Source organism: Pongo pygmaeus, chromosome 16 (genome assembly GCF_028885625.2).
Source record: "Pongo pygmaeus isolate AG05252 chromosome 16, NHGRI_mPonPyg2-v2.0_pri, whole genome shotgun sequence".
NCBI lineage: Eukaryota > Metazoa > Chordata > Mammalia > Primates > Hominidae > Pongo > Pongo pygmaeus.
Window position 1 is genome coordinate 25,066,500 of NC_072389.2, and position 26,096 is coordinate 25,092,595.

The 26,096-nt window shown below is 39.7% G+C and overlaps 2 protein-coding genes and 1 pseudogene across 12 annotated transcripts in view; 2 read left to right on the plus strand and 1 right to left on the minus strand.

Moving 5' to 3' along the window:
• LOC129028685 (zinc finger protein 705A-like) overlaps positions 1–24,629 on the plus strand; it is a 66,568-nt gene extending 41,939 nt beyond the window's left edge. For 4 of the 11 annotated variants that reach the window (XM_054474335.2, XM_063653251.1, XM_063653249.1 and 1 more), the window contains 5 exons: positions 17,136–17,218; positions 18,912–19,038; positions 19,816–19,911; positions 20,443–20,525; positions 21,583–24,501. In XM_054474335.2, coding sequence (XP_054330310.1) covers positions 17,207–17,218; positions 18,912–19,038; positions 19,816–19,911; positions 20,443–20,525; positions 21,583–22,092 — 828 coding nt within the window. In that variant the 5' untranslated portion in view covers positions 17,136–17,206 and the 3' untranslated portion in view covers positions 22,093–24,501. Of the gene's footprint in view, positions 1–6,611; positions 6,923–11,959; positions 12,073–13,107; positions 13,153–17,135; positions 17,219–18,911; positions 19,039–19,815; positions 19,912–20,442; positions 20,526–21,582 lie in introns of those variants that run through there. The other 7 variants (XM_054474333.1, XM_054474331.1, XM_054474338.1 and 4 more) reach the window with 5 other exon arrangements.
• Positions 2,317–6,692, minus strand: LOC129028712 (beta-defensin 108B-like). Its single transcript, XM_054474353.1, has 2 exons — positions 6,605–6,692; positions 2,317–2,480 (listed from the first exon to the last, which is right to left on the minus strand). The coding sequence occupies exons 1-2, from the start codon at positions 6,690–6,692 to the stop codon at positions 2,317–2,319; spliced, it is 252 nt and encodes an 83-aa protein (XP_054330328.1).
• A 162-nt stretch (positions 24,630–24,791) lies between the features above and the next one.
• On the plus strand, positions 24,792–25,453 carry LOC129028713 (uncharacterized; annotated as a pseudogene).
• Positions 25,454–26,096: the final 643 nt, after the last annotated feature.

Here is a 26,096-nt window from a genome sequence, read left to right on the forward strand (position 1 = left end):
AGACTGTCCTTTGGCTAGGATTGCAGTGTCCATGGTGGGAATATGGACCACTGGGGCTCTCTTTTTTACCTTTTCACCACACTGGAGAGCCTGTCCTGGGTTTAAGCTGATTCTGGCTGGGCTGCTGCTTCATTTTCCTTTCCTTCCATACCTCAGAGATTCCTTGTCACTTTGCTGCTGAATTCTAGTGCCCTCTTTCATGCCCTCTTCAAGGTATGATTATCTACTTGCTGTTTTGGTCTTTCTTTGGGAGGACACAGTGCCTGGTGCCTCTAGTGAGCCATCTTGAAGGCCACCTCCTAGCAATGAGAGGATAATATTCTGTGTGACGGCTTTAATATACGTGTCCAAACTGCTTCTTTTCTAGGGAAGCACTTACTCCAAGAAATAAATGTTATATAGTGCAAAAATATATTAAAGGGTCAGTTGGTGATGTAATTTCAAGAGTGGCACTGAGGAAAACTTGGCACTTCCACAGGGTTGAGTTGGTTGGAATATATCTCGGTCTCTGAGATTTTGAACCCAGTGTTTTGAACTTTTTGAGATTTCAAGTAGCCCATGTGACATAACTTAACATTCTTTCTTGGCCAAATCGGGCATGGTGAAAAATAAAATCCAGCTGATATACTTTTAAATATCTTAATTCTATACTCTTTCAATGACCATGGAGAGGCTCCCCACTACTTTACACAAAAAAGAAAACTCTATGAACGAGAATCTCTTCACACAAAGCAACTAAAGTTGTGTCTAAATGGAGCAAAATGGTGACAGGTGGTAAAAGCACTCAGTGGCTGTGGTAGGCAGATTAATGTCCCCTCTGTCTCCCACCAAAGCTATCCGCATCCTAACTCCTGGGTCCTGTGAATGCGCCACGTTGTGAGGCAAAGGGGAATTGAGGTTTCATGTGAAATTAAGGCTGTTAATCAGCTGACCTTAAAATAGGAAGATTATCTTAGATTATCCAGGTGGGCCCGATGTAATCATGAGTCCTAAAAAATGGAAGAGTGGGGAGAAGATGAATTCAGAATGATAGAATGTAAGGACTCGACACTCCGTTGCTGGCCTTGAAAATGGATGAAGGAAGCTATGGTGCATGGGAGTAACCTGCCATTGCTAGGATAAAGGTGCAGGAAGAAAACTGCAGAGCTTCCAGAAGAAAGCTCAGCCCTGCTGACACCTTGATGTTGGCCCACTGAGATCCAACTGGAACCTGCAGCCTATAGAACTGTCAGATAATGCATTTGTGTTGCTTTAAGCCACAAGTTTGTTGTAATTTGTGATAGCAGCCATAGGAAGCCAATGCAGTGTTTTAAAAGATGGAAGAAAATGCTGAATGATTATGCCCAGTGAAAGTTGGGAACTAAAGGAATTCCCTGGATCTTGGCCAGGCATACATGTACAGACCCAGGGAATTGCCTTTGAAAAGGGTGCTGAAGAAATTGCCTTTAATCTGAGTGCACCTCTTCTTATAATTTAGATTTCTGGTGAAGTCTGGTTGATGTGATTCTGCAATTTTCCCATGTGCTGCACCTTTATCAGGGAGAGACAGACCCCTGCAAGGCTGCATGGAATAGGATGGTGCATTTTCCCGGGAAAAAAGGGGAGTGGTCTTCCCATATGCAGGGTGAAGGGTTACAGTGCTAGACAAAAGCAACAGGTATGGTGAAAGTTCCCCCACCCTGCTGTAGGTCATTTTCAACTAAGAGCTCATCTAGATGGGATAGAAGGATACTGGAAACCAAACAGTAATCAAGTCATAACATGTAATATAGACTCCCTTCCTTCCTTCCTTCTTTCCTTTCTTTCTTTCTTTCTTTCTTTCTTTTTCTTTCTTTCTTTCTTTCTTCCCTTCTTTCTCTTTTTTGAGACAGAGTCTTGCTCTGTCACCCAGGCTGGAGTGCAGTGTTGGGATCTCGGCTCACTGCAGCCTCCACCTCATGGGTTCAAGCAATTCTCCTGCTTCAGCCTCTTGAGTAGCTGGGATTACAGGTGCCCACCACCATGCCTGGCTACATTTTTGTATTTTTAAAAGACACAGGGTTTCACCATGTTGGCCAGAATGGTCTTGATCTCCTAACCTCATGATCCACCCACCGTGGCCTCCCAAAGTGCTGGGATTACAGGCATGAGTCACCACACCCAGCCAGTAATATAAACTTTTAAAAGAGGTTTTGTGCTGGTTGGTTTTGCTTTATTCTTTTTTGACGATTCAATAAAAATCCCTGTGAGAAAAATGGAGAGAGGGAAAGGGAGACAGGGAGACAGGGAGAGGGAGAGAGAAAAAGAGAACCTAAAACCTCCAGAAAACAACAGGCTTCAGTCCTTTTTGGGTGTAGTGCTCTCAATTCTTGGTTGATGCCCCAGAGGCAGGCAGCAGGGTCGGCTATTTAAACATCTCCCAACATGGATTTCTATTTCAAGGCAAAAGTCCCGACAGGAGCCATTTGGATGTTCACAGATCTCCTTGAATTTGCCCCTGGCTACATGCAGAAGAGGGTTATTGTAACCATTCATCAGTCTTTCTTTACTTTGTATTGAATTACATGGACATAGGGGGCAGTGCCTGAAAATAATCTTGTGTGGATTTTTGTGTGTGCATGTGTTATTTGATTTCTTTAACACTTAAAAATCTGCTGTCACACAAAAATTTGGATTTTTTGGTGTTCTTGAAAAATATGAAAATATTGGGTGCACCTACATGACAAAAGGCTGGAGGTGAGTAGCCCGCTCCCCTTTACAAGTTCTAGAGCATGCACGTTTCAGTTTATTTCTTCCTTATTATCTTCTAACACTGATGGGAGATTTCAGCCTTTTAAAAAAATATAATGTCTTGTACTATGGATTTTCCTGGAGTGAAAGAGAAGAAAATCTCTTTTGGCTCATCTCTTTTTATTTCTACACACACACACACACACACACACTCTATATGATAGGTTATAATAGATGTGTTTTTCAAAACTAGAACTGAAATATTGACCTAAAATATAATATACTTTAATTGTTAGGATATTTTTCCTGTGGAAGGGAACAATATTCCTATGTGTTTAATACACAAATATATCTGTGCCAGTACTTGTTACACCCTGAGACTTCACTCACTACTTATATCTCTGGCACTGGTCTTTGAGGTTGCAATTTTTCTCTAGAAACCATTGCATATTTTAAGAGTGAAACGTTCAAGGTCTTCTTAAAGTCTCAAAAACTATACTTGTTGAAAACATTGCATAGTATTTCATTTATGTCCTAAGATATCACTGCTCTGGGGATAGGCCACACACATTGAGGTGTTTAGTTTGAAAAGTGTTTTAATTCTGAGCAGTCTTTGTATGTAACACAGAGCACCTTTTGCATGACAACTTCTTGGCAATAAGAGAGGTATAAAAACCAGCACTATTTTTTTCTATTCTGGAACACAAAAGCCAATTCTAGAATAGCTTTCAATCAGTACAGCGATTTTAATAAGCATTCAATAAATGCCTATTTAATTGAACTGAAATCCAAATGCATTAAATTCAATTTAACTTTTCAATGGTCACAAAGCAATTAGTGGATTGATGTGAAGACCAAATATATGCAACATCATATTTATATCTATAACGCAAATTGGGAAATAAAGGTCATGCTTTTTTGAAGACAATGATAATTCTAAATGTTGACCACTTGGTAGAAACAAGATGAAATCTGAGATTTTGATCCCTGAGCTTTCCATCTCTTCCTTTTATCTGTAAGTAGTCAGCTACTATGTATAGTAGTACCCGAGCCCACTGTCCTTGGGCTAAAATTGGCCCTTTGCAGCTGGAAGAGTCATAAGAGATTAGTATTGTGTAGAGGATGAACCACTGACCTGTCCTGTGATATGTGATAAATCACTCTTGAACATCCCTCTGTGGTAGTACTTCTTGCATTCTACTACGGGTGGTGTTTTCCCATCTGACCTCAATTCTTAATAATGAATTTCTTGAGGGCAGGATTTGTATCTTATTCTCCTCTGTATGTATATTCCAGAATCTGATTAAAGTCTTGGCTTATAATAGCTGTTCAGTAAATGATTGTGGAATAATTGATTAAAATACAGCTATTTTCTAACTTGCAATATGTTTGTGTGGAAATTTGTTATTACTCGCGGTTCACAAGTCTTTGAATCATGTGTACTATTTTACTATACCTGATTCTATTGAGCATTTTATTTTCCAACCACTTTTCAAGAAATTTAATACAGAACTACCATTTGACCCAGTAATCTCGTTACTGGGTGTGTATCCATAGGAAAATAAATCAGTCTTGTAAAAAGACCTAAATTTGTATGTTCATCACAGTGGTACTCACAGTAGCAAAGGTATGGAATCAAACTAGGTGTTCATCCTCAGTGGATTGAATAAAGAAAATGTAGTACATATATGTCATGGAATACTATGCAGCCATAAGAAGAACAAAATTGTGCCCTTTTCAGCAACATGGATGCAGCTGGAGGACTTTATTCTAAGCAAATTAGCTCAGGAACAGGAAGCCAAATACCACATATTCTCAGTTATAAGTGGGAGCCGAGCAATGAGTGCACATGGACATAAAAATGGGAACAAGAGAGATTGGGTCTTACCAGGAGGGGAGGGAGAGGGAGTAAAGTCTGAAAAGCTACGCTTTGGGTACAACCTACCTGCGTGACAGAGTTATTCATACCCCAAACCTCAATATCACACAATATACCCATGTAACAAATCTGCACGTGCACTCCCTGAATCTAAAATAAAGGTTGAAATTATTTTAAAAAATTGAAATTACAAAGGGCTTTTTAAAATTATGATGTACCATTGTTCATTTGCAAGAATTCAAGTAACATTAGGGATTTTAAAAATCTTTTGTTTTCATTTGTTCTTTGCTTGTAAACCTTGTGTATTGCATATTGTGGACACTATGTCTTTTCCAGCCATTTGCTTTAGGAACAAAAGCTAGAGTTATAATGAACATCATAGGCTGTCTTGTCTAGTCACTTACCTTAAAGATGAGGAAATAAGCTGACGGAAAGGAAGGAACTTGCCCAAGATTACCCAGTGATCGAGTGAGGCAGATGATAGGGATGGCACTAAGGCTTGATATTCTGAGCCTCATTCTATTTTCCACTCTTGCCCTCTCTCTGTGTCCTCCTCTCCTCTCTAGCCTTCTGCAAAAAGTTTGCAGTTCTGCTTCAATGTCTACCTAAGGACATCCAGAGGAGATGCCACCTTTCATTAGGCTGCATTCTTTAGCGCCATCCTGTGTTTTCTTCTCCAGTCTTGTTGCGTCCCATTTTTCACTGTCAGTAATGCTTCTGCCTGTGCTGTTCTATCCAATTAGTTTCTTCTATTTTGATTGAGTGACAGTGAAAACAACAAAAAAAATTTATTTATCCAAATTTGGAATTTTTAAACCTTGATTAAAAGCATTGATTTTATGGGGTTATAGATGTAAGACACATATTTTAAAATATTTTTTAACTGATTAAAAAAAATGAAACCCATGTATTTAGCCAGGGTGACTATTTAACAAGTACTAGTGAGACAGGACTTCAGTAATGCCACAAGGATAATAATCTTATGAGTCAGTCCCCGATGTTGTGTGCTACCGAGTTAATATAATTGGATATGGTATCACCTTTTTTTCAGGCCTTAGAAAGTCACACAAAGGAACAGCACAACAGAACTCTAGGGTGGGATGTATAGGGAAAGCCAGGATATTAAAACAATACATTGACTCTGACATTTACCCCACTGTTGGGAAAAACGGTTCAGTTTCCAGGGCCTTAATTTTTTCCTCTATAAAACAGCAAAAATAGAGGCAATAAGTTGCTTATTCATCCTTGAATACACATGTTCAGGAGTTCCAGAAAATTTTTGGATCTACTTTGGGTGTCTGGTAACCACCTTGGGCAAATCCGAGAAGTCCTATACACACTTCTCCAAAGCATGTCTGTGCAAGGGGCCTTATACCTGTGATTAATGTTCACATGCTGAATGCAGTAGTCTATGCTCTGGTGTGGGGTCATCCCTGGTCCCTGTGTTTAAATTCTACATTACAAGACTAGATGCTGAGAAGGAAGAGGGATAGCCAGGGATGGAGATGGAGCCTTAAGGGGAAAAGTCAAGCCCCAGGGACCAACAGTACTGGGGAGCAATAGGTTAAAGATTTCTTAGATTATAGTAATATTTTCAAAGAGACTTCTTCCACCAATCCCTTCTGTCTGAGCCTACCACAGCTTTGGCATAGCTCTTATGCCAGCATCTTAGGATAACTAACTTTTGCTGAAAGAAACTAGAGGAGCTTTGGAGACCAAGATTTAGTAGAACAATGCCTGATTTTTAATTTTTGAGGTCTACTAACTGCTAGTAAACTTGCTTAATTTAGAGATGGAATAAGAGGGTTTCAAAGACTTGAAACACCATTGACTTCATTTAAGTGAGTTGCTATGGAGAATTAACGAATTAGATGGCTGCAGGCCTCTCAGCCAATGTGTCTTCCAGATTTCCTATGAGACCCCCTTTTCTGGTCATATGTGATGGTGATTTCTCTTTGAGTATTGAATCCCTGTAAGGTGTTAGGCACTCCACTCTTACCAAGTTTATTTTGTTACCTGGTAGAACTTGGCTCATAAAGAAGAAAATGGTGAAGAGGAGGACAGCAATCCTCACAGTTGAAGAAAGAAGAAAGTTTGGCTTCATTTCCAGGAGGCAGAGAAAACTTCCGTCTGTGGCTCTCTAGCACCAGTGGAATGTCTCTGGATAATAAGAGCCTTTCTGTACCTCATTAGGGATATTCCTAGATAGAGGTGTTCTATGCATACAAAATTGCTTTTATGGGAAGACTGAGAGTCCTTTTTTTATTGGACAGCCAGTTCATTAGAATGATGTGGGTGCACAGTTTTGGCCAGAAAACCTTGTTAAATGGGAAGGTAAGCTACAAACATTTTGGCAAAAGATGAAAGTTTATGAACAAACAACCATTTATATTGTTACAATAAATTAGACTGTGTTGAGAAACCAGTAGGTTTCGTTAATGACCAGACATTTTGTTAGTGAACACTTCCCAGACTTTACTAGCCCTGCTAAGAATTAATCACCCCACTTGCTCCTGGTCTGAAACTCCAAAGTGCTTTGTTTATGTTACAGTGCTTACTGCCTTGTATGTTAGATTAGTGAATGTATATTTGCCTCATCCACTACTGTATGAGCTTCTTGCTTGCTGGGACAAGGCTATATTCCTCAGAGCTGAGGAGGGAGTTGAATCACGTGGCTATTTATTCTCAAATCCTCTTCACCAAGTGGAACAAAACAACAGCGAAAGACCACCACGCATGGAAGCAGGAGGTCTGGATTTGGGTTGTAGATCTCTAGATCTATTACTAACTGGAGATATGGATATACTCAGGAAAATTGTCTTCCTTAGGTGCTTCCTTGATAGCGCCTGTAGAGGTCGAGATCTGTTGGATCTAGATCAGGGGATTCTCAATCATGACTATGCAGGAAATCAACTGTGAGAGTTACTTTGCAATACAGATGCTTAGTTCCATCTCATGATATTTTTATTTTTTTAAAAAAATTGGTCAAGTATTTTTCATTAAATAATGTAAACTTTCTTAGTCTACATCTAATAAAACTCCCACCGGCATACAAATACATTGAATGATATTAGCGGCAGAATCTTTAGATAAAGTAACCATACACGACTATGAGGCCACTTTTTTCATTGCTTATTATTTCATGCTGTTTTTCACCATTGTGGTCATAATCAGCCTCATCCTACATTGTTGAACACCCATCATGGACCATATGGCATAAACATTTTTCCTACTCATAAAGGAGCATATGTTCCCTATATGTATATAAAATTAATGTCTGAGCAAAGTGGCTTAAACAAGGCAGAAGTTTATTTCTCCCTCACTTAAATCTATAGTTATACCTACCATGGCTAGTACAGATACTTGCCAAATTCATTAGGGACGCAGGCCCCTTCCAGCTCTCTGTTCTGCTATACTTTAGAAGAGGCTCTAGTTTGGCTGCTAAATCCCCACCTATCATTTTTGAATTCCAGGCAGCAGGAAAGAAAAAAGCCAAGAGAGAAAAACAAGGGAACATCTACCCCTCCTTTTAAATTTTTTAACCAACCCCCTCTTGTTTTTTTTTTTTAACTGACTTTGTTGAGCTATGATTACATTTAAAAAGCTGTACATATTTAAGGTGTACATCTCAGTGAGTTTGGGGATAAGTATACGCCATGAACACATCACTACCATCAAGATTATAAACATATCCCTCGCCTCCCAAAGTCCCCCCCCTTTATTATTATTATTTTTTTTTTGGTAAGAAATTTTGGTAAGAATACAAAATCTACCCTTTTAGCAAATTTTAAGTATGCAATACAGTATTCTTAGCTATAAGCACTACACTGTAAACGAGACCTCCAGAACTTACTTATGTGGTATATCTGAGACTTTGTGCTCTAACCACATCTACCCATTTCCCCAGCACCACGGCCCCTGGCAACCACCATTCTACTCTGCTTTTGTGAGTTTGTCTATTTTAGATTTCAAATACAAGTGAAATCATATAGTAATTGTCATTCTGTGTTTGGCCTATTTCATATAACTAATGCCCTCCAAGTCCATCCGTGTTGTCACAAATGACAGGGTTTCATTATTATGTAACACTGAATAATATTCCATTGCATATATGTATTAGCCATTTATCCTGATACTCTCCCTCCACCTGCCTCCCAACAGGCCCCAGTGTGTGTTGTTCCCCTCCTAGTATCCATGTGTCCTCACTGTTCTGCTCCCACTTGTAAGTGAGAACATGCAGTGTTTGGTTTTCTGTTCCTGGGTTAGTTTGCTGAGGATAATGGCTTCCAGCTCCATGCATGTTCCTGCAAAGAACATGATCTCATTCCTTTTTATGGCTGCATTGTATTCCATGGTGTATATGTACCACATTTTCTTTATCCAGTCTGTCACTGATGGACATTTGGGTTGATTCCATGTCTTTGCTATTGTGAATAGTGCCTCAGTGAACATATGTGTGCATGTATCTTTATAATAGAATGATTTATATTCCTTTGGGTATATACCCAGTTATGGGATTGCTGGGTCAAGTGGTATTTCTCATTGTAGGTCTTTGAGGAATCACCATACTGTCTTCCACAATGGTTGAACTAATTTACATTCCCACCAACAGTGTAAGAGTGTTCCTATATCTCAACAGCCTCATCAGCAGGTAGTTTTATTTTAAAAATGTTTGAGAAACCTTCATACTATTATCTGAAATGGACATAGTAACGTGTATTTCCACCACAAGTATACAAGGGTTATCTTTTCTCCACATCCTCACTAATACTTGTTATACATCTTTTTGATAATAGGTATTCTAAGAGGTATCAGGTGATATTTCATGGTGGTTTTTATTTGCATCCCCCTGATGATTAGAGATGGTAAGAATTTTTTCACATATTTGTTGGCCATTTGTATCTGTTCTTCTGGGAAATGTCTATTCAGATCTTTGCTCTTTTTTTTTTTTTTTTTTTTTTTTGAGATGGAGTCTCGCTCTGTCACCCAGGCTGGAGTGCCGTGGTGTGATCTTGGCTCACTGCAAGCTCCACTTCCCAGGTTCATGCCATTCTCCTGCCTCAGCCTCCTGAGTAGCTGGGACTACAGGCATCTGCCACCACGCCCAGCTAACTTTTTGTAATTTTTTTTTTTTTTAGTGGAGACAGGGTTTCACCGTGTTAGCCAGATCTTTGCCCATTTAAAAAAAAATTCAACTTTTATTTTAGGTTCAGGGGATGCATGTGCAGGTTTTTACATTGACACATTGTGTGATGCTGAGGCTTGGAGTATGAATGATCTTGTAACCCAGATAGAAACCATAATACCCAATAGACAGTTTTTCAGGCCTTTGTCCCCACCTTCCCTTCCCCCCTAGTAGTCCCCAGTATCTGTTGTTCCGATCTTTACATCCACGTGTAACCAATGCTTTGTTCTCACTTATAACTAAGAACATATGGTATTTGGTTTTCTCTTCCTGCGTTATTTTAGAATAATGGCCTCCAGCTGCATCCATGTTGGTGCAAAGGACATAATTTTTTTATGGTTGTGTAGTATTCCATGGTGTACATATACTGTATTTTCTCTATCCAGTCTAATATTGATGGGCATCTAGGTTGATTCCGTGTCTTTGCTATTGCAAATAATGCTATAATAAATATATGAGTGCACAAGTCTTTATGGTAGAACAATTTATTTTCTTTTGGATACAAAGGTCAGTCCCCGTGGCTGCTGTCAAGGGCCAGTGTTGAGTGCCTGCAGCTCTTCCAGGCTCAGGGTGCAAGCTGTCAGTGGATCTACCATTCTAGGGTCTGGAGGATGGTGGCTGTCTTCTCAGACCTCCACTAGGCAGTGCCCCAGTGTGGACTGTGTGGGGGCTCCAACCCCACATTTTCCCTCTGCACTGCTGTAGTAGACATTCGCAATGAAGTCTCCACCCCAGCAGACTTCTACTGGACATATAGGCTTTTCCATACATCTTTAGAAATCCAGGCGAAGGCTTCTGATATGGTTTGGCTCTGTGTCCCCACCCCAATCTCACCTCAAATTGTACTCCCATAATTCCCACATGTTGTGGGGGGACCCAGTGGTGATAACTGAATCATGGGGCCAATTTCTCCCATACTGTTCTCATGGTAGTGAATAAGTCTCACGAGTTCTGATGGTTTGATAAGGGGAAACCAGTTTTGCTTGGCTGTCATTCTCTCACTTGCCTGCTGTGATGTAAGACATGCCTTTTGCCTTCTGCCTCCCCCCAGCCATGTGGAACTGTAAGTCCAATTAAACCTCTTTCTTTTGTAAATTGCTCAGTCTCAGGTATATCTTTATCAGCAGTGTACTCCTGTACTTTGTGCATCTGCAGGTTTAATACCCCTCGGAAATTGCCAAGGCTTATGGCTTGCACCCTCTAAAGCAGTGGCCCAAACTGTGTCTGGGGCCCTTTTAGCCATGGCTGGAGCTGGAGTGGCTGAGACCTAGAATGCTGTGAGCACTGTCCTGCACTTGCGCTGGGTGGTGTAGCCCTAGGCCAAGCCCACAAAACCATTCTTCCCTCCTAGGCCTCAGGCCTTTGAGGGGAGGGGCTGTCACCAGCCAAGTTCTCTGAAATGTCTTTGAGGCCCTTTCTTCATTGTCTTCTATTAGCATCTGCTTTCCTTTTAGTTACCCAAATTTCTGCAGCCTGCTTGAATTTCAGACAAGTCTTACAAGTACTACGTGACCCCTAACACTTCCTGATTTCATTTCTGCAATATATTTTATTTTTTTACATCATCGCGAACATTGAAACTTTTTATATCTATTCACCTTCCATTTGTTTTCAAGTCCAGTTTACCTCCAAAGAATTTTGGAATATGGAGTCTCCATAAGACTCTAGTTTGTCTGGTTTCTTGCTGTATCCCTTGACTGCAAATGCTTTCTAGTACACATAATACACTCAAAAGCACTTATGAATAAAAAAAAGGAATAAATCTTCATATTTTTCCTTCAAAATAGCCTTAACTCTTTGGTTTCCAACTTTATGTGAGGGTTTTTAGTAGTTGTCTCAAAAATCCAATCAAATTGAACAGGGTGTGTCTCCAGAATGAAGTTTTTGATTAGGTTCAGTGTCTGTGCAATCAGGGCATGTCTCTTGGAATGTAGTGGTGATTAGGTTTATGAATTATTTTTTTCACATATAAGGGGAAGCCAATCAGAGGATGCATTTTCCCAGAGAAGGAGCATCTGAAGAGTTTAAGACCTTGGGGAAAGAGAGTCTTGCTGCTTGCTTGTGGGACTTGCCTTGGAAGGTAGATAAGTTCACTGCATCCTCCAACTTTTTATTTCTGGTGAGCTCTCCAAGCACTGAGATGTGAACTGGCCTCATTCCCTTACAATGATACTGTTACCAGTAGAAGAGATTGCAGTTACTGGCAGCATATCTGCATGGGTCCATAAGCAACTTCAGTCCTTGCCTCCTCAGAAGAAAGAATTCGACTGAGGGGCATACAGTGGAAAAACAGACTGAGGTAAGTTTCAGAGCAGTTTATTTAAAAAGGAAGTTTATTTAAAAAGGCTTTAGAACAGGAAGGAAAGGAAAATTCTCTTGGAAGAGACCTGAGCAAACGCCTGAAGGTCCAAGAGAGAAAAGAGAAGGGCCTTTAACCTTGATCCTGCCATGGGTTTGCCTCTTTCCCATGATTCTTCCTTTAGGGAGAGTTTCCAGCATGCACAGTGCTTTCCTTACCCTTTGAAATTGAGCATGCACGATGTGTTTAGGGAGTTATATGCATGTCCATCTGAGGCTTTCTTTCCTTTTCCAGTGGAGTGTGCCCCCCGGAAGATTATACTTTGCCATTTTTGTCTCTTAACATGCATGCCCAAGAAGTTGCTTCTTCCTGGGGTCTGCATTTAATTAACATTTTTGATGTTAACAGGTGTAGACCATCAGGAAATGGCCTCTCTCTGGTGCTGCCTAATTATCATTTTCAGAGAGGCAATGTGATAATTGACAGGCCATCACCTGACATTTCTAGTGGGTAGGGGAAGAGCCCTCTCTTGCCCTGCTCATGCTCTTCTACCTGTAACAAGACAAGCCTTGTATATCATTAGACATTTGTCCCATTAAGGCAGCATCTCATTATTAAATTTTATTGTGCGAATTGTTACTTCACATTCTCATGTTCTGTGTTCACTATTTGTGTGCTTTTTCCATTTTTGTTTTGACCATATCTCATTATTTTAACTGCCTCCTCTAAGATTCTAGATCTGCATTGGCCAATATAGTAACTACTAGTCACATGTGACTGTAAAGTGTAAATTAATTATAATTAAATAACTAAATGGCATATCCTTAGTAGTAATGGCCAAATTCGTGGCCAAACTAGAAATTCTCTAACTACATATGTGTGGTAGTTACTGCATTGGACAATGCAGATATAGAGAATTTCTTTCATCACAGAAAATCCTGTTGGGCATGTTGGCTACCACTTATTTTTAAACTCTATTTGTGTGGTTTATAGTTAAATTATATTCTGCTTCTCTATATTCATTTCCTTTCATAGATTTTCTCAAGCAATTTTTAAATTTCATTCATTTACTTTCTTGAGGTAAGTACTTAGATTATTTTTTTAAATAATGTACAGCAAATAATTTTTTCCATGGATATTGTTTTAGCTTTGTTGTATTGGTACTTTTACATACTATATTCAGGTATTATTATTTTTCATAACTTACTTTAAAAATTGTGCCAAGTTTATTTAAAATAGATTTCTCCCTTGATTTTCAGATGTTAGATTCTGTCTTCCATTGCTGTATTTTAATTTAATTTTATTTTATTGTATGTAAATATGTTGCATATTCCTTTTTTTAAAATGTGAGATTTTTCCTCTATCCTGTTACACAAACTTTGTATGCAGTGTTCATTATGCACTTTAAAAATAAATATTTTGTTTCAGGGCATGGTGCTTTCACACATAAAACCTTAGAATAATTTTAAGTTCCATTCCACTTTCACCATTCCTGAACTGCTTTGAATATATTGGATGTTGGAAGCCACAAGAGCCTTGCAATCCTGTCAAGATAATAGGATTTTCCATTTACACTGTAATCTGATATATATTCGTTTTGGTTTCATACTTTAAAAAAACCTATTCTCTTTTACTCTTTGGTGATCTTTGCTTTTCTATTTGTGCATTGCTAGAATGTCAGCTGCTGTTTCCCTAGCACCTGAGATGTCACTCGACATTGTATAGCACTGGTGTTGAGAATTGAGAGAATCTACTAAATAATAGCACTTTTTGAGACTGCAGTTCTGAATTAAAAGGAAGGGAAAGGACAGGCAAAAGAATATAGACATCAGCTATTTTTACGGAAGATCTGTTGGAGAACATGGTTTTGTTGTCCAGGAACTTGAGACCTAATACTGCATTCCTAATACTTCACTAAGGTGTGTCTAAATAGCCGTGAAAGGGCTAGGAAGTCACAAGTCAGCCTCTTAATTGTTACGGGTGCCCTTAAAATATTAGGGTAATATTGAGGATGCAGAATGGCTCCTTCCTCATGACTTTTTAAGAGATATGGGCCGGGCACGGTGGCTCATGCCTGTAATCCCAACACTTTGAGAGGCGGAGGCTGGCGGATCACCTGAGGTCAGGAGTTCCAGACCAGCCCGACCAAAATGGAGAAACCCCGTCTCGACTAAAAATACAAAATTAGCCAAGCACGATGGCGCATGCCTGTCATCCCAGCTACTCAGGAGGCTGAGGCTAGAGAATTGCTTGAACCCGGGAGGTGGAGGTCGCGGTGAGCCGAGATCATGCCACTGCACTCCAGCCTGGGCAACAAGAGCGAAACTCCGCTAAAAAAAAAATAATAATAATAATAAAAAGAGAGAGAGAGAGAGACATCTGGAGGGAGATACTAAGCTGTGCAGGCTCTCATCTTGAAGTCACCAAATACATAAGTTGTTATTCCTGCTCTGGTGAAAAGTTTGTCAATACATTTTTTTCCATGAATTAATGAAAATTTGAGACCCATAACATAAGTTTTTAAAAGTTTCTCCTAAAGATTGCTTGTGTATGTATGTGTTTTAAAATATATTTAATCTCTACATCTTGAAATAGTTTTTATAGATTCCACACAAGAGTCCTTTATGAAATAAGTATGCTTTAACTTTCTTATAATATTTGTCCTTTTTTGTCCCTGGCACAGTCTGTATATGACCAGTTAAATTACTTTTAGTTCATGTTTGGGTTATAATTACACACAAATATTCTCTAAAGGCCAAATCTTATTTTGATATTTGAGGAAGGGTTTACATGGTAATAATATTAAGGGTTACAGCTGGTTTCACTGAAGCTTTGTAGGCATTCTCTAATATCTTATTTTTTGAAGGAATTATAGACTTCAAAATTCTGCTTGAATTATAGTTCTGCTTTAATTTTAGACTACATAATACATGTACTGTCAGGTACATTCATGGAAGGGACAGGCAGATGGAGTCATATGTTACTGGAGTCTTGACGAACAGATGTAGAAAATAGTCCAAGGAATAAGAAAAAAGTTGATATTGAAAAGTGCTTGTTGAAGTCTGTAAATGTGCATTAAATGTGGCAGTAAAAATAGACACAATGATGTTTGGGAACTGGGGTCTAAATGCTGGAGTCCCCAGAATCATAGAGAACCTTGGTTAGGCGAGTAATTTTGTCAAAAAGCAAGAAGAGGCAGCGACAGGCAGAATATAATTAAAAGTACTGCTGGGTCATTTTCTAATTTTGTAATTTTGTCATATTTTTCAAACTCTGTTGATCATTTATTAAATTGGTAAATAAACTATAATCAGCAGGGTTACGATGAGGGTTAAATAAGGAAATATATGTACATCTGTAAGCACAACGTCACAATTAATACAAAGTTACCCTTTTTATTTTTCCTGGACTTCATGTACAAATGGGTCAGTAAATTTTTTGTTTATGACACATAATTATCATTTGTACATAAAATATATTTAATTATTTTTATATTTTTAGCAGGGAAATAATACACGCATGTTTCCCCCTGTCTCAAACACATACATTCATATAAACATATGCACCTATATACCTACATATCTATGTATGAATATATACATGGACATCGGTATTTCTCAGCAAATATGTATCATGATAATCAGAGATATTGCAGCTAACAAAGACTAATATAAACCATGATTGCAAGAATTTTAGATACCACGTTAGTAAAATATCAGATTGAGCTGCTAAATTTCTCCCACCCCTAAGTTATTTTGTATTTTCTGAGCATCCTAGAGGATTGTGACTGTATACACAGGACAGAAACACCATGACTCGGTACTCCTGCTAATTTCTGATGCAGGAGATTTTAAGGGCTAGATTAGCAGGATGGGAGTGTTGACCCTCTAAGTGAAATAAATCCCTGAATTGATTATCCCCATCCTAAAACAGATTTTTTTTTTTTTTTTGAGACAGAGTCTCGCTCTGTCGCCCTCGCTGGAGTGCAGTGGTGGGATCTCGGCTCACTGTAATCTCTGTCTCCCGGGTTCAAGCGATTCTCCTGCTTCAGCCTCCTGAGTAGCTGGGATTACAGGCAAGCACCACCGTACCCAGCTAATTTTTGTATTTTTAGTAGAGACGGGGTTTCACCATGTTGGCCAGGCTACTCTCGAACCCTTGACCTCAGGTGATCCACCTGCCTTGGCCTCCCAAAGTGCTGGGATTACAGGCATGAGCCACCGCACTCGACCCTCAAACAGATTCTTACTTGATTATTTCCAAGTTCCAAGGGGAAATACAAAAGTCAGAGTTGAGTGAAAGTAAAAGTGGAGTAAGGCTTCAGAAGGCTGTGGTGGGTGTTGGAGAAACATTGCTAGGGCATAAAGCTAGGATAATAAAATCTGAGAAATCCCAGTGTTTATCTGTAGGTGGAAATCATATTCCACATGTGGATGGAGTCAGGGATCCCTGTGTTTTAAAATCAGTGAGGGAATTGAATATCTGGACTTGCGCCAATTAACATACAAAACTCAGTGCTTTTGACGTTCTCATTCACAAGATATCTGTGTTCCTTCTTTATTAGCAACCATAGTCATAGGCTTCCTAATTTTTTTTTTTTTTTTTTCGAGACGGAGTCTCGCTCTGTCGCCCAGGCTGGAGTGCAGTGGCGCGATCTCGGCTCACTGCAAGCCCCGCCTCCCGGGTTCAGGCCATTCTCCTGCCTCAGCCTCCCGAGTAGCTGGGACTACAGGCGCCCGCCACCACGCCCGGCTAATTTTTTGTATTTTTAGTAGAGACGGGGTTTCACCGTGTTAGCCAGGATGGTCTCGATCTCCTGACCTCGTGATCCACCCGCCTCTGCCTCCCAAAGTGCTGGGATTCCAGGCGTGAGCCACCGCGCCCGGCCGGCTTCCTAATTTTGACCGCGGGAAAAGAGGAGAGGCCTCTGCGTGTTTGTGTCTGTTGGTTAGGCTGTGGTGCAGGTGATGTCACACTTCAGTGAAAGTCTGGCTTTTCATCACAGGTTGATCTGAAAATTGTGCACAAGACTGGTGTCTCACATGTTCTTTCTCCAACCTCAGCTTTTCTTAGTGCCTAAAGTGCCTGCAAGTGGAAATCCAGAGGAAGACAGAGAGAAACTGAGTTCCTGACAATGCATTCACTAGTGAGTAGGGGATGCCTCTTTCTACGGAAATTATACCCATATTGCTGGCAAATGGGCAGTTTTCTCCAATTTGCATGGGTGTTTCATTTTTATTCTTCTTTTTGTTTGTTTTTACGATGTAAAATCCACCCAGCCTGGGTGTTCCAAATGCAATCAGGAGGCTTTCAGGTATCTGGCCTCCAATTAGGTTTTCTCAGGAGTGTAGGTTGGGTATCGTGTGTCAAAGACTCCTAAATTATCAATATAATTTCTAATATTATACTACTTTATTCCAGCCCCTATTAAGGCTGTTTACAAAAAAAGATATGAGAGGTTTCATTTATATATTTCTTTTTCTTCTATCCATCCTATAATCTCATGGGAAATAATTGACCCATTAACTGTACTGTTGGCTGAAATAGACTTAGGATTGTGATGAATGCAGGCAATAGAGATGAGTGAAGAGCAGAACATCACAGCCCAACGGTGAGTCTGATGTTCTAGCAGCTGAGTTCAATAAATCCAATGTGATAGGACTTGGGCAAGAGCTGTGCAGTGTTGAGGGAAAAGAAAAGTTTGATAAAATATAATTGAGCTTTTAAAAACTTTGCGAAAGGATAACTAAAGAAGTCATTATTATTCTTATCCCCATTCATTTTACCTTTTGGTAATTAACCTTTTTACCTTCTGGTAACTGAAAGTAACGTATAAGAAATATAATTATTTAATTATGGTTGCACACTCAGAAGAAGGAATATAGTAGCTAGAGCACAATTTAGGGTTCTGTGGAAATGCTTTATAAGGGCTGGTTAGAAAAAAATCAATAAAGAGCTTTTTAAATCCTTGAACAAGTGAAGTGACAAGGTAAATTTAAAAGAGAAACAATGATAACTGATGTTTGGATTGCCGAGAGAAAGTTGAGAACAGGAGGCTTCATATCACAGGAATCATCAGACTAAGATTTCCTCAGTATAGCAGCCTCAGCGGTCTTGTCTTGTGCTGCTAGACTGTCTTTAAGCCTTGTCATGAACACCTGAATTATATAACATTAGAGAGACTATATGTATGAATTGAATCCTATATTCTGCATAAAGCTTGTTCAGTTCTGAAGAATGCTGGAGTCTGGTTCATTACTTTCTAACTTTTTAATGAATAAGGGACCAATGACTTATATTTAATAAATATTTGCTAGATAGGAAACACATTTTCTATTAGTTCATTAGATTATTCAAAACACATAATAGGTCTTTTAACCATTTGATTGGTGAGAAACCTATGGTTCATCTAGAGAAATAAATTATTTCATCACAATCGTGTTTAAAAAGTAGTAAATCATGGTTATTTGCCTTGTGACAAATCTGTAATTTACTTGAAATTCATGGTAAATTTCATTTTATTTATGAATGTTGAAGTGAAAAGTTTATAATCAGTTATGTAGAGGTGATTAATACATTACTGAAAAATATCTGGGTTATATTATGCCACACCTCATGCGATATTTCTTTATAGTAAAGTTTAATGGATTCAGAGTGGGTATATCTCTGTGAGTGAATCTGAAAGTCAGATACCAGCTTAGTACTGAGAATGAACTGGCTGGAACCCAAAACACTGAGTATTCTGCATACCCAGCTCCTAGCTATGTCATCGCAGCCTTCCTCTTCTGGACATTGAAAGGGATTTCTCTGTCTAAACTAAAATGTCTGTGATGTTTTAGAAGAAAGTGACTTTTGAAGATGTAGCTATTGACTTCACCCAGGAAGAGTGGGCCATGATGGACACATCCAAGAGAAAGCTGTACAGAGATGTGATGCTGGAAAATATCAGTCACCTGGTGTCCCTCGGTGAGTCCCTCAACATTCACATACATATGTAGACACACATTCGCTCATTCATTCAATAAGTGTTAGAACAGCTTCCCCATATCTCACTCTAATCTCTTCTCTGATTCTCTCACAGATCTCATCTGAAAAAAGTTTGAACTCTCTAAATCTATCTGAAATAAGTATCTTTCTTTTTATTTTATTTTATTTAGTTTGTCACTCAATTAGAATGTAATCTTGACAAGGATTTCATGGTTTCTTTGGTACTCAGTCTCTAATACTCATAACAGACCTGGGAACTTAATGAATATTTTCAATGTATTAAATTAAATATTTTCTAAATAACTCTTCCGCTTTAGTGTATGCTTAGGCTGAGACCAATTAGTGAAAACAATAGCAATATCTTTTCCATATAGAACACCAATTATTTTTGTAAATCGAATGTTTTTTTTTGTTCTGCGTGAGAATAATAATAAACACACTGTGCAGAGATTTAATTACTCTCTTTCTGAAAAGATTGTGTATTATGCATTGTGTCTTGGATCTTAGGCGTGGACTCAGCATTCGTAGGTCCTGACTGTTTTGAATTTCCTTTTCCTGATGGACCTTTGGTTTGGATTTGTTTTCTAGTCTCAGGTTGGGTCAGAAAAATCCTGGGGAGTTTTCTGTGTTCTAGGTCTTGTGGCCTGAGCTGACTTTCACTGTTTTTATTCTTCCTTGATAGCCTGCCTTACACTCGGTGATAATGCACATTTATTGACAGCGAACTCAAAACACATGTATTCTTTCCACTAACAGGGTACCAGATAAGCAAATCCTGTATAACTTTGCAGCTGGAGCAAGGAAAAGAGCTGTGGCAGGAAGGAAGAGAATTTCTTCCAGACCAGAATCCAGGTAAGCAACAGGGTCCTGTGCTCTAATAGGAGGAGGTGCTTTGTCAATGAATAATATCAGTTGAATATTAATGAGTGGTTTTATTAAATGAGTGATAATTTCTAAAATGTAGGTTAGGCTACTGGAGCAGAATTCCTTAGATGTGATTATCATTTTGTTCATGTGTCAGATGCTACTCTTGTGTCCTCTTGCCTTTTCTTTTACTTTTGGGAAAAGGATAATTCATGTACTTGTTGGGGTTAAACTTTCACATGCTGACTCTTTTCCTGATACCCCTGTGAAGATTATCCCTCTATTTACCTGCCTCATATCTCATCTCCATTTTAACTCTTTTCACATTTTAATTTTAAAAATCTTTTCTAATTGCTGACACTGTACAATCTATTTCTCCTATTCAAGTAGTTTCTTCATTTGACACACTTGCCACATCTAAGTGTCAATTTTTGAAAAAAAGTAAATGGGCCTTGGGGCTTTTCAAACAATTTTATTACCATAATACCAATGTAACAATTTCTTTTTCAATTATTTCAGACAGGGAAAGTGCCCTTAAGAAAAAACACATGATATCCATGCATCCTATCATCAGAAAAGACGCATCCACCAGTATGACAATGGTAAGTTTTATAGCTGTGTACACCAGTCATCTAAGTTAAAGACATGGTAATGGGTTAAGTTAGTAATGAAGCACAATCATCTGAGTGTAATTAGGCTGGCATTAAATGCTTTCTAAGCAAAAAAAAATTGGATACTTTGAATTTAGTGAATAAATTGAGCTGTGTTCCAAACCATAACATGAGATCTCTAAAACAGAACAAGTGCGTATACATTGCTCATGCCCAGACATTGAAAGATATTGATATCATCACAATTAATGCAATAAGTCTGCAGTTGGGATCTTACAGAACAGAACATATCTGTGTCTGTAGGAGATAATGTGTATGCAAATGTCAATCGAGAAAAATGACAAGACAAGTCTCAATCATTTTAGGAGATTTATTTGCCAAAGTTAAGGACATGCACCCAGGAGACAGGTGTATGCCTTTCTCCAAAGATGATTTTGAAGGCTCCAAATTTAAAGGGGAAAGGGTGGGATATTGAGAAGTACACAATTTTCATGTAAAAGGTGGGTAGAAAAAATAGTCATTCATGCATTCTTCTGGCTCAGTGAATCTGGATTTTTGAACATAAGATGACATAAACAAATGGGGCAGAGGAATAATGCAGGAAAGCTGCATTTTACATAAGACAACATAGGCAAAATTGGGCAGGGAAACAATCAGATATGTATTCGTGTCTGGTGAACTGGGGATGACTGCACCTGTAAAGACAAGCTATCAGTTTGCATTGCCATGGTGTAATTTTAACAGCTCATGAGGAATTTCCTTGTGGGCAAAATATGGGGGAGGCGTGTAGCTTTTCATCTTGTAGCCATGTTATTTAGGAACCAGAAGAGGGAGGCAGGTTTGTGTGACCCAGTTCCCAGCTTGATTTTTCCCTTTGGTTAAATGAGTTTGGGTCCCAAAATTTCATTTCCTTTCACACAAGTAACATTGGAAAGATTTCAACTGGGGTCTACCACTGAATGGTTGGTCTAGGATTCAAAGGTAGTGAAATGAATGTATAGATATATGTGGGTAAACCATTAAGAGCTTTTAATCTTTGTCCCCAAAGGAGAACTCTCTCATTCTGGAGGATCCTTTTGAATGTAATGATTCGGGAGAAGATTGCACTCACAGTTCCACAATAACTCAGTGTTTGTTAACTCATAGTGGAAAGAAACCCTATGTCAGCAAACAGTATGGAAAATCCCTTAGTAATCAGTTGTCCCCTAAACCACATAAACAAATTCATACTAAAGGTAAATCATATCAATGTAAACTATGTGAAAAGGCCTATACTAATAGCTTTCACCTTAGATGGCACAAGATGACTCACACTGGAGAGAGGCCATATGCATGTGATCTATGTGGAAAAGCCTTCACTCAGTGTTCTCACCTTAGAAGACATGAGAAAACTCACACGGGAGAGAGACCGTATAAGTGTCATCAATGTGGGAAAGCCTTTATTCAATCCTTTAACCTTCGAAGACATGAGAGAACTCACCTTGGAAAAAAGTGTTATGAATGTGATAAAAGTGGGAAAGCCTTTAGTCAAACCTCTGGTTTAGAGGAAACAAAATAATTCACACTGGAGAGAAACCACATGCTTGTCTTCTATGCGGGAAGGCCTTCAGTCTGTCTTCCAACCTTAGATGACATGAGAGAACATGCACTGGAGAAAAGCCATATGAATGCCATTTATGTGGGAAAGCCTTCAGTCAATGTACTAATCTTAAATAGCATCAGGAAATTCACCCTGGAGAGAAAATTATAAACTTCTTCAGAACATATTCTGACTTTAGATGACATGGGGTTAGGAATGATGAATGTAAGGAATGTGCAAGAGACTTCAGCTGTAGTTGTAGCATCTAAACATACCAAAGGACTCACATTTTGAAGAAATGCTGTAATCAACATGGAAGATACTTCAGTTACCTTTATTCTTCAGTCCACATGAATAAATTCATATGGAAGAGAAATTGTATGACATGTGTGTACCAAAGACTTGTTAATGATCTGATCATAAATGACATGAGAGAGCTGAAACTGTCAACATAATAAACTAAAAGTTTTCAGCAACAGCTTTAACTTAAAACATGTGGGACTTTCAGGTGGAGAATCTCTAACTCTGCATTCAGTGTGAAAATGTTTTTATTTGCAATTTATTGTCAAATAACATAAGAAAACTTTACTTGGATGAACGCTTTATTTGTATTTTCTGTGAATAAACATTCAGCCAAGCACCAGGCTTGAGGTTCACAAGAAAACACAGTGATAAAATGCTGCTAAAATGGAAAACAAGAGAGGAAAGCCTTTATAAGCTAAATAAGAAGGGAAAGTCTTTCCAAGGGCAATGAATTCTCTTGGAATACCAAATACGTCTTACTGGAGAAGTTATGCAATGAAAAATCATGAGAAATCCTTTCTTCATAGAGCAACACTTGTGGCACATGTGAGATTTCACACTGGACAAAACATGGTTGGCATCTTGAAAGGAGAAAATTTTTTAGTGGTAATTCATTTCTTAGTTGACATTAAGTTTCTCACATTGAGGAGCTATCAAACTTGCAAATCACTGTGGAGAAACCTGATAGATTTCTCATCAGAAAAGTGAGTCAAGAAGGTGGACCTCTAGAAAAAACTCTTAACACATACTTTAGCAAAATAATTCAGAAATTTGAGAAAATGTCTGTTCATAAAAATGTGGCATGTAAATGTATAATAGCAAAGTGATCAGGGAATAAATTGAATGCAGAATTATATAAGAAATTTCATTAAACTTTTCCAAAAGATCAATACTTACAAATATTGAAAGAATACAATCGGTTGTTGAAAAAACTTAGTATGTTGGTGAAGTCCTTGTTTCATTTATGCAGCCCTAACAAATCGATTTGCATCTGCACTCCTTGGCTGAGATTTTTGGTCGAGATTCTACCCCAACTTCTGAGTCTCCCCAGTCTTCAACAGCTCTTTCCTCACAGCTCACCTCCCTTTACTTCAATGTCCACTAAAACCACTTGTTTCCATCCAACCCTCGAGCTGACACACCAGGGATCTTCAGCCCCACTTGCCAGATTTCTCAGTGGGTCATTGCATAGATTTAGCAGGGAAATGGAGGCTGTATCAAAGACACCTAGTATATGCATTTGGGTGTCCCCAGCCCTTGCCTCTGTCTCTGAGCAGTTACCTGGGATCAGAGAATAAGGCAGCTCTTCTCTTCTATCCCTCAGAAGGCTCTTGAAATTTTGTCCCTGGAGCCTCTCTAACTGGAGGTAGCAGTTCATCTCATGACACCCCACATTTTATTCAGGTAAGTCCTGAGTTATTACACAGAGACAGACACAGCTGTGCTCCTTTTACTGCAGTCCAGAAGATAAAACACCAGCATGATAAAACAGCCGAACCTGTCAGCCACATTGCAAAAGCCTTTCCTATATTTGATTCAATGTACTTTTCCTGAAGCAAAATGAAAGTTCTCACAGAGGGGCCGCCTCTGCCTTGTCCTCAGAATTGGAAAATGTATTGTCCATCGAGGAGCCTCAGTACTGAACCTAAAACTCAAGAGAAAGTGTTTCCTGAATATGAAGTGGGATGACTTGAAATTTGGCAAACAGGCACAATCTTAATACGATAGGCCTTACTAAGGCTAAATGGCCTTATCCATGGTTGAAATTGACACATCATTATATTAAAAAATCTCCACAAGTGATAGATTTTACTCCGCAGCCAGGGTTTATGTCAAGTGTGAGGATAATGAGCAAGAAATTCAAGCCCTTGGCAAACTGGTTGGAGAGGCAAGGAATATGTCCAGGCAGAGCTCATATCATTATTTATTGTTTAATCTATTTAATTAAATATGTAATTTACCCACAAACTGTGGCTGACATTATATGTACTCCTGAGCCACATTAAGATATACTATTTGTGCTGTGAAATTCTACAGGATTTGACAAATGCATGGTGGCAGATCTCCAGCCATTATTAAAGCATAACACAGAATGCTTCTCTTATTCAAGCTCTTCTTCCCTCCACATAGAGGGAATCAATCGACTTTTGTATACTGATTTTTGAATTTGCTTCTTTATTTCCATCTTCTTTAATTAAAGCACAGGATATCGTACTCAATTTCCATTTGATCTTCCAAAAGAAAAGTACTGAATAATCTACACCTGAATTTCAGTGAGTCAGGCTCAGGTCCACCACTAAGGCCAAACGTCCTGTGCTGCCAACTCATGGCCGGCAGAGGGCAATGAAACCCATCTTTCCAGCCATGCAGGGCGCATGCGCGAGCTGCCTCCCGCGGCGGGCCGAGTCTCCAGGAAGGACCTGAGTTTTCTTTACCCATGGTCAGGGAGGCGCCATCGCCCTGGCTTTGGGGCTGGGGCCTCCGGGCAGGTTCCGGTAGGGGCGTTGGAGAGGCCGCTCTTTTTGCAAGGCCCGAGATGGCGGGCCCTGCGCAGGCCACCCTATTCCGCGCCCTCAGGGCATCAGTATCCGCCTGAGGCCGGATGCCCCTGCTGGGCCCGGATGCCCCCGCTGGGCCCGGAGCATCCTTGGCACTGCCCTCCCAGAGCCCCGCAGAGGCTGAGGTGGCGCGGGGTGGGGCCCCGGCTCCGCGAGAAGCGGCAGCAGCGAGGGCTGGAGGACCCGGGCTCTGGGGCTCCGGCCTGGGTGGGACTGAGTCCATCCAGGAACTTGGACTCCGGGGTTCTGGTGTGGGTGGATCCGGGGCAGGCTCAGGACCAAGTCCCTCTCCTTCCACCAAGAAGCGCCCAGAGGCCGGCGGGAGCTCCAGGTTCACCTCCTCCTCCTCCAGGTGTTTACTTTTCCTTTATTTCTGTGAGACCAGAAATTGGCGCCATCCTTCACATCAGTGAATCGGGACCCTAACACTCATTACCTCAGGTTTATTGTTATTGCCATTAACAGTGTTGGTGGCATTATCACTAAGATCATCATTGTTGTTATTATTGTCATTCATGATTATTAGCAGGTGTGTTCATCATTTTGTCTCACTATGCATTGTGTGTGTGTGTGTGTGTGGTTGGTTGGTTTTGTATGACGTTGAATTGAGCTTCTTTAATCTTGACCAGTGTTGTCAGATTTCTGAAGAGCATTCCGGAGGACGACTCCTGCCTTTCAGCGCAACCACAGAATTTCGTGGGCACAGGAGAGCGCCTAGAATATTCCCCTTTCATTGCACAGCAGCTTTGGGAAATAGTGGCTGCCTGGCTCTGAGATGAGGTAGAAAAGACTGGATACTGGGGCAAGTGATAGCCCCTCCACTGGTGTTTTTATGAAGCTAAGTGCACTGTCTCCCACGTAGACTTAGAATAAAATCTAAAGGGCCATGGCTGCCCTTCCTGGGACTTCCTGGGAACGTTTAAACCTTCTGTGGTTCCTGGAGTAAGTAGGTTGCCAAGTCTGTGCCTCATATGGTAGCACCAGTCTTTTCTGGGCCAACAAGGGCACTTAGAATGTTTCCAGAAGCTCAGGCATACTGTCTCTGTTCCTCCCTTCTGTTCAATGGCAATTCACAGGGTCCCTGGCTGACACAGAACACCCTGCAGAAGGTTGGGCTTGGGT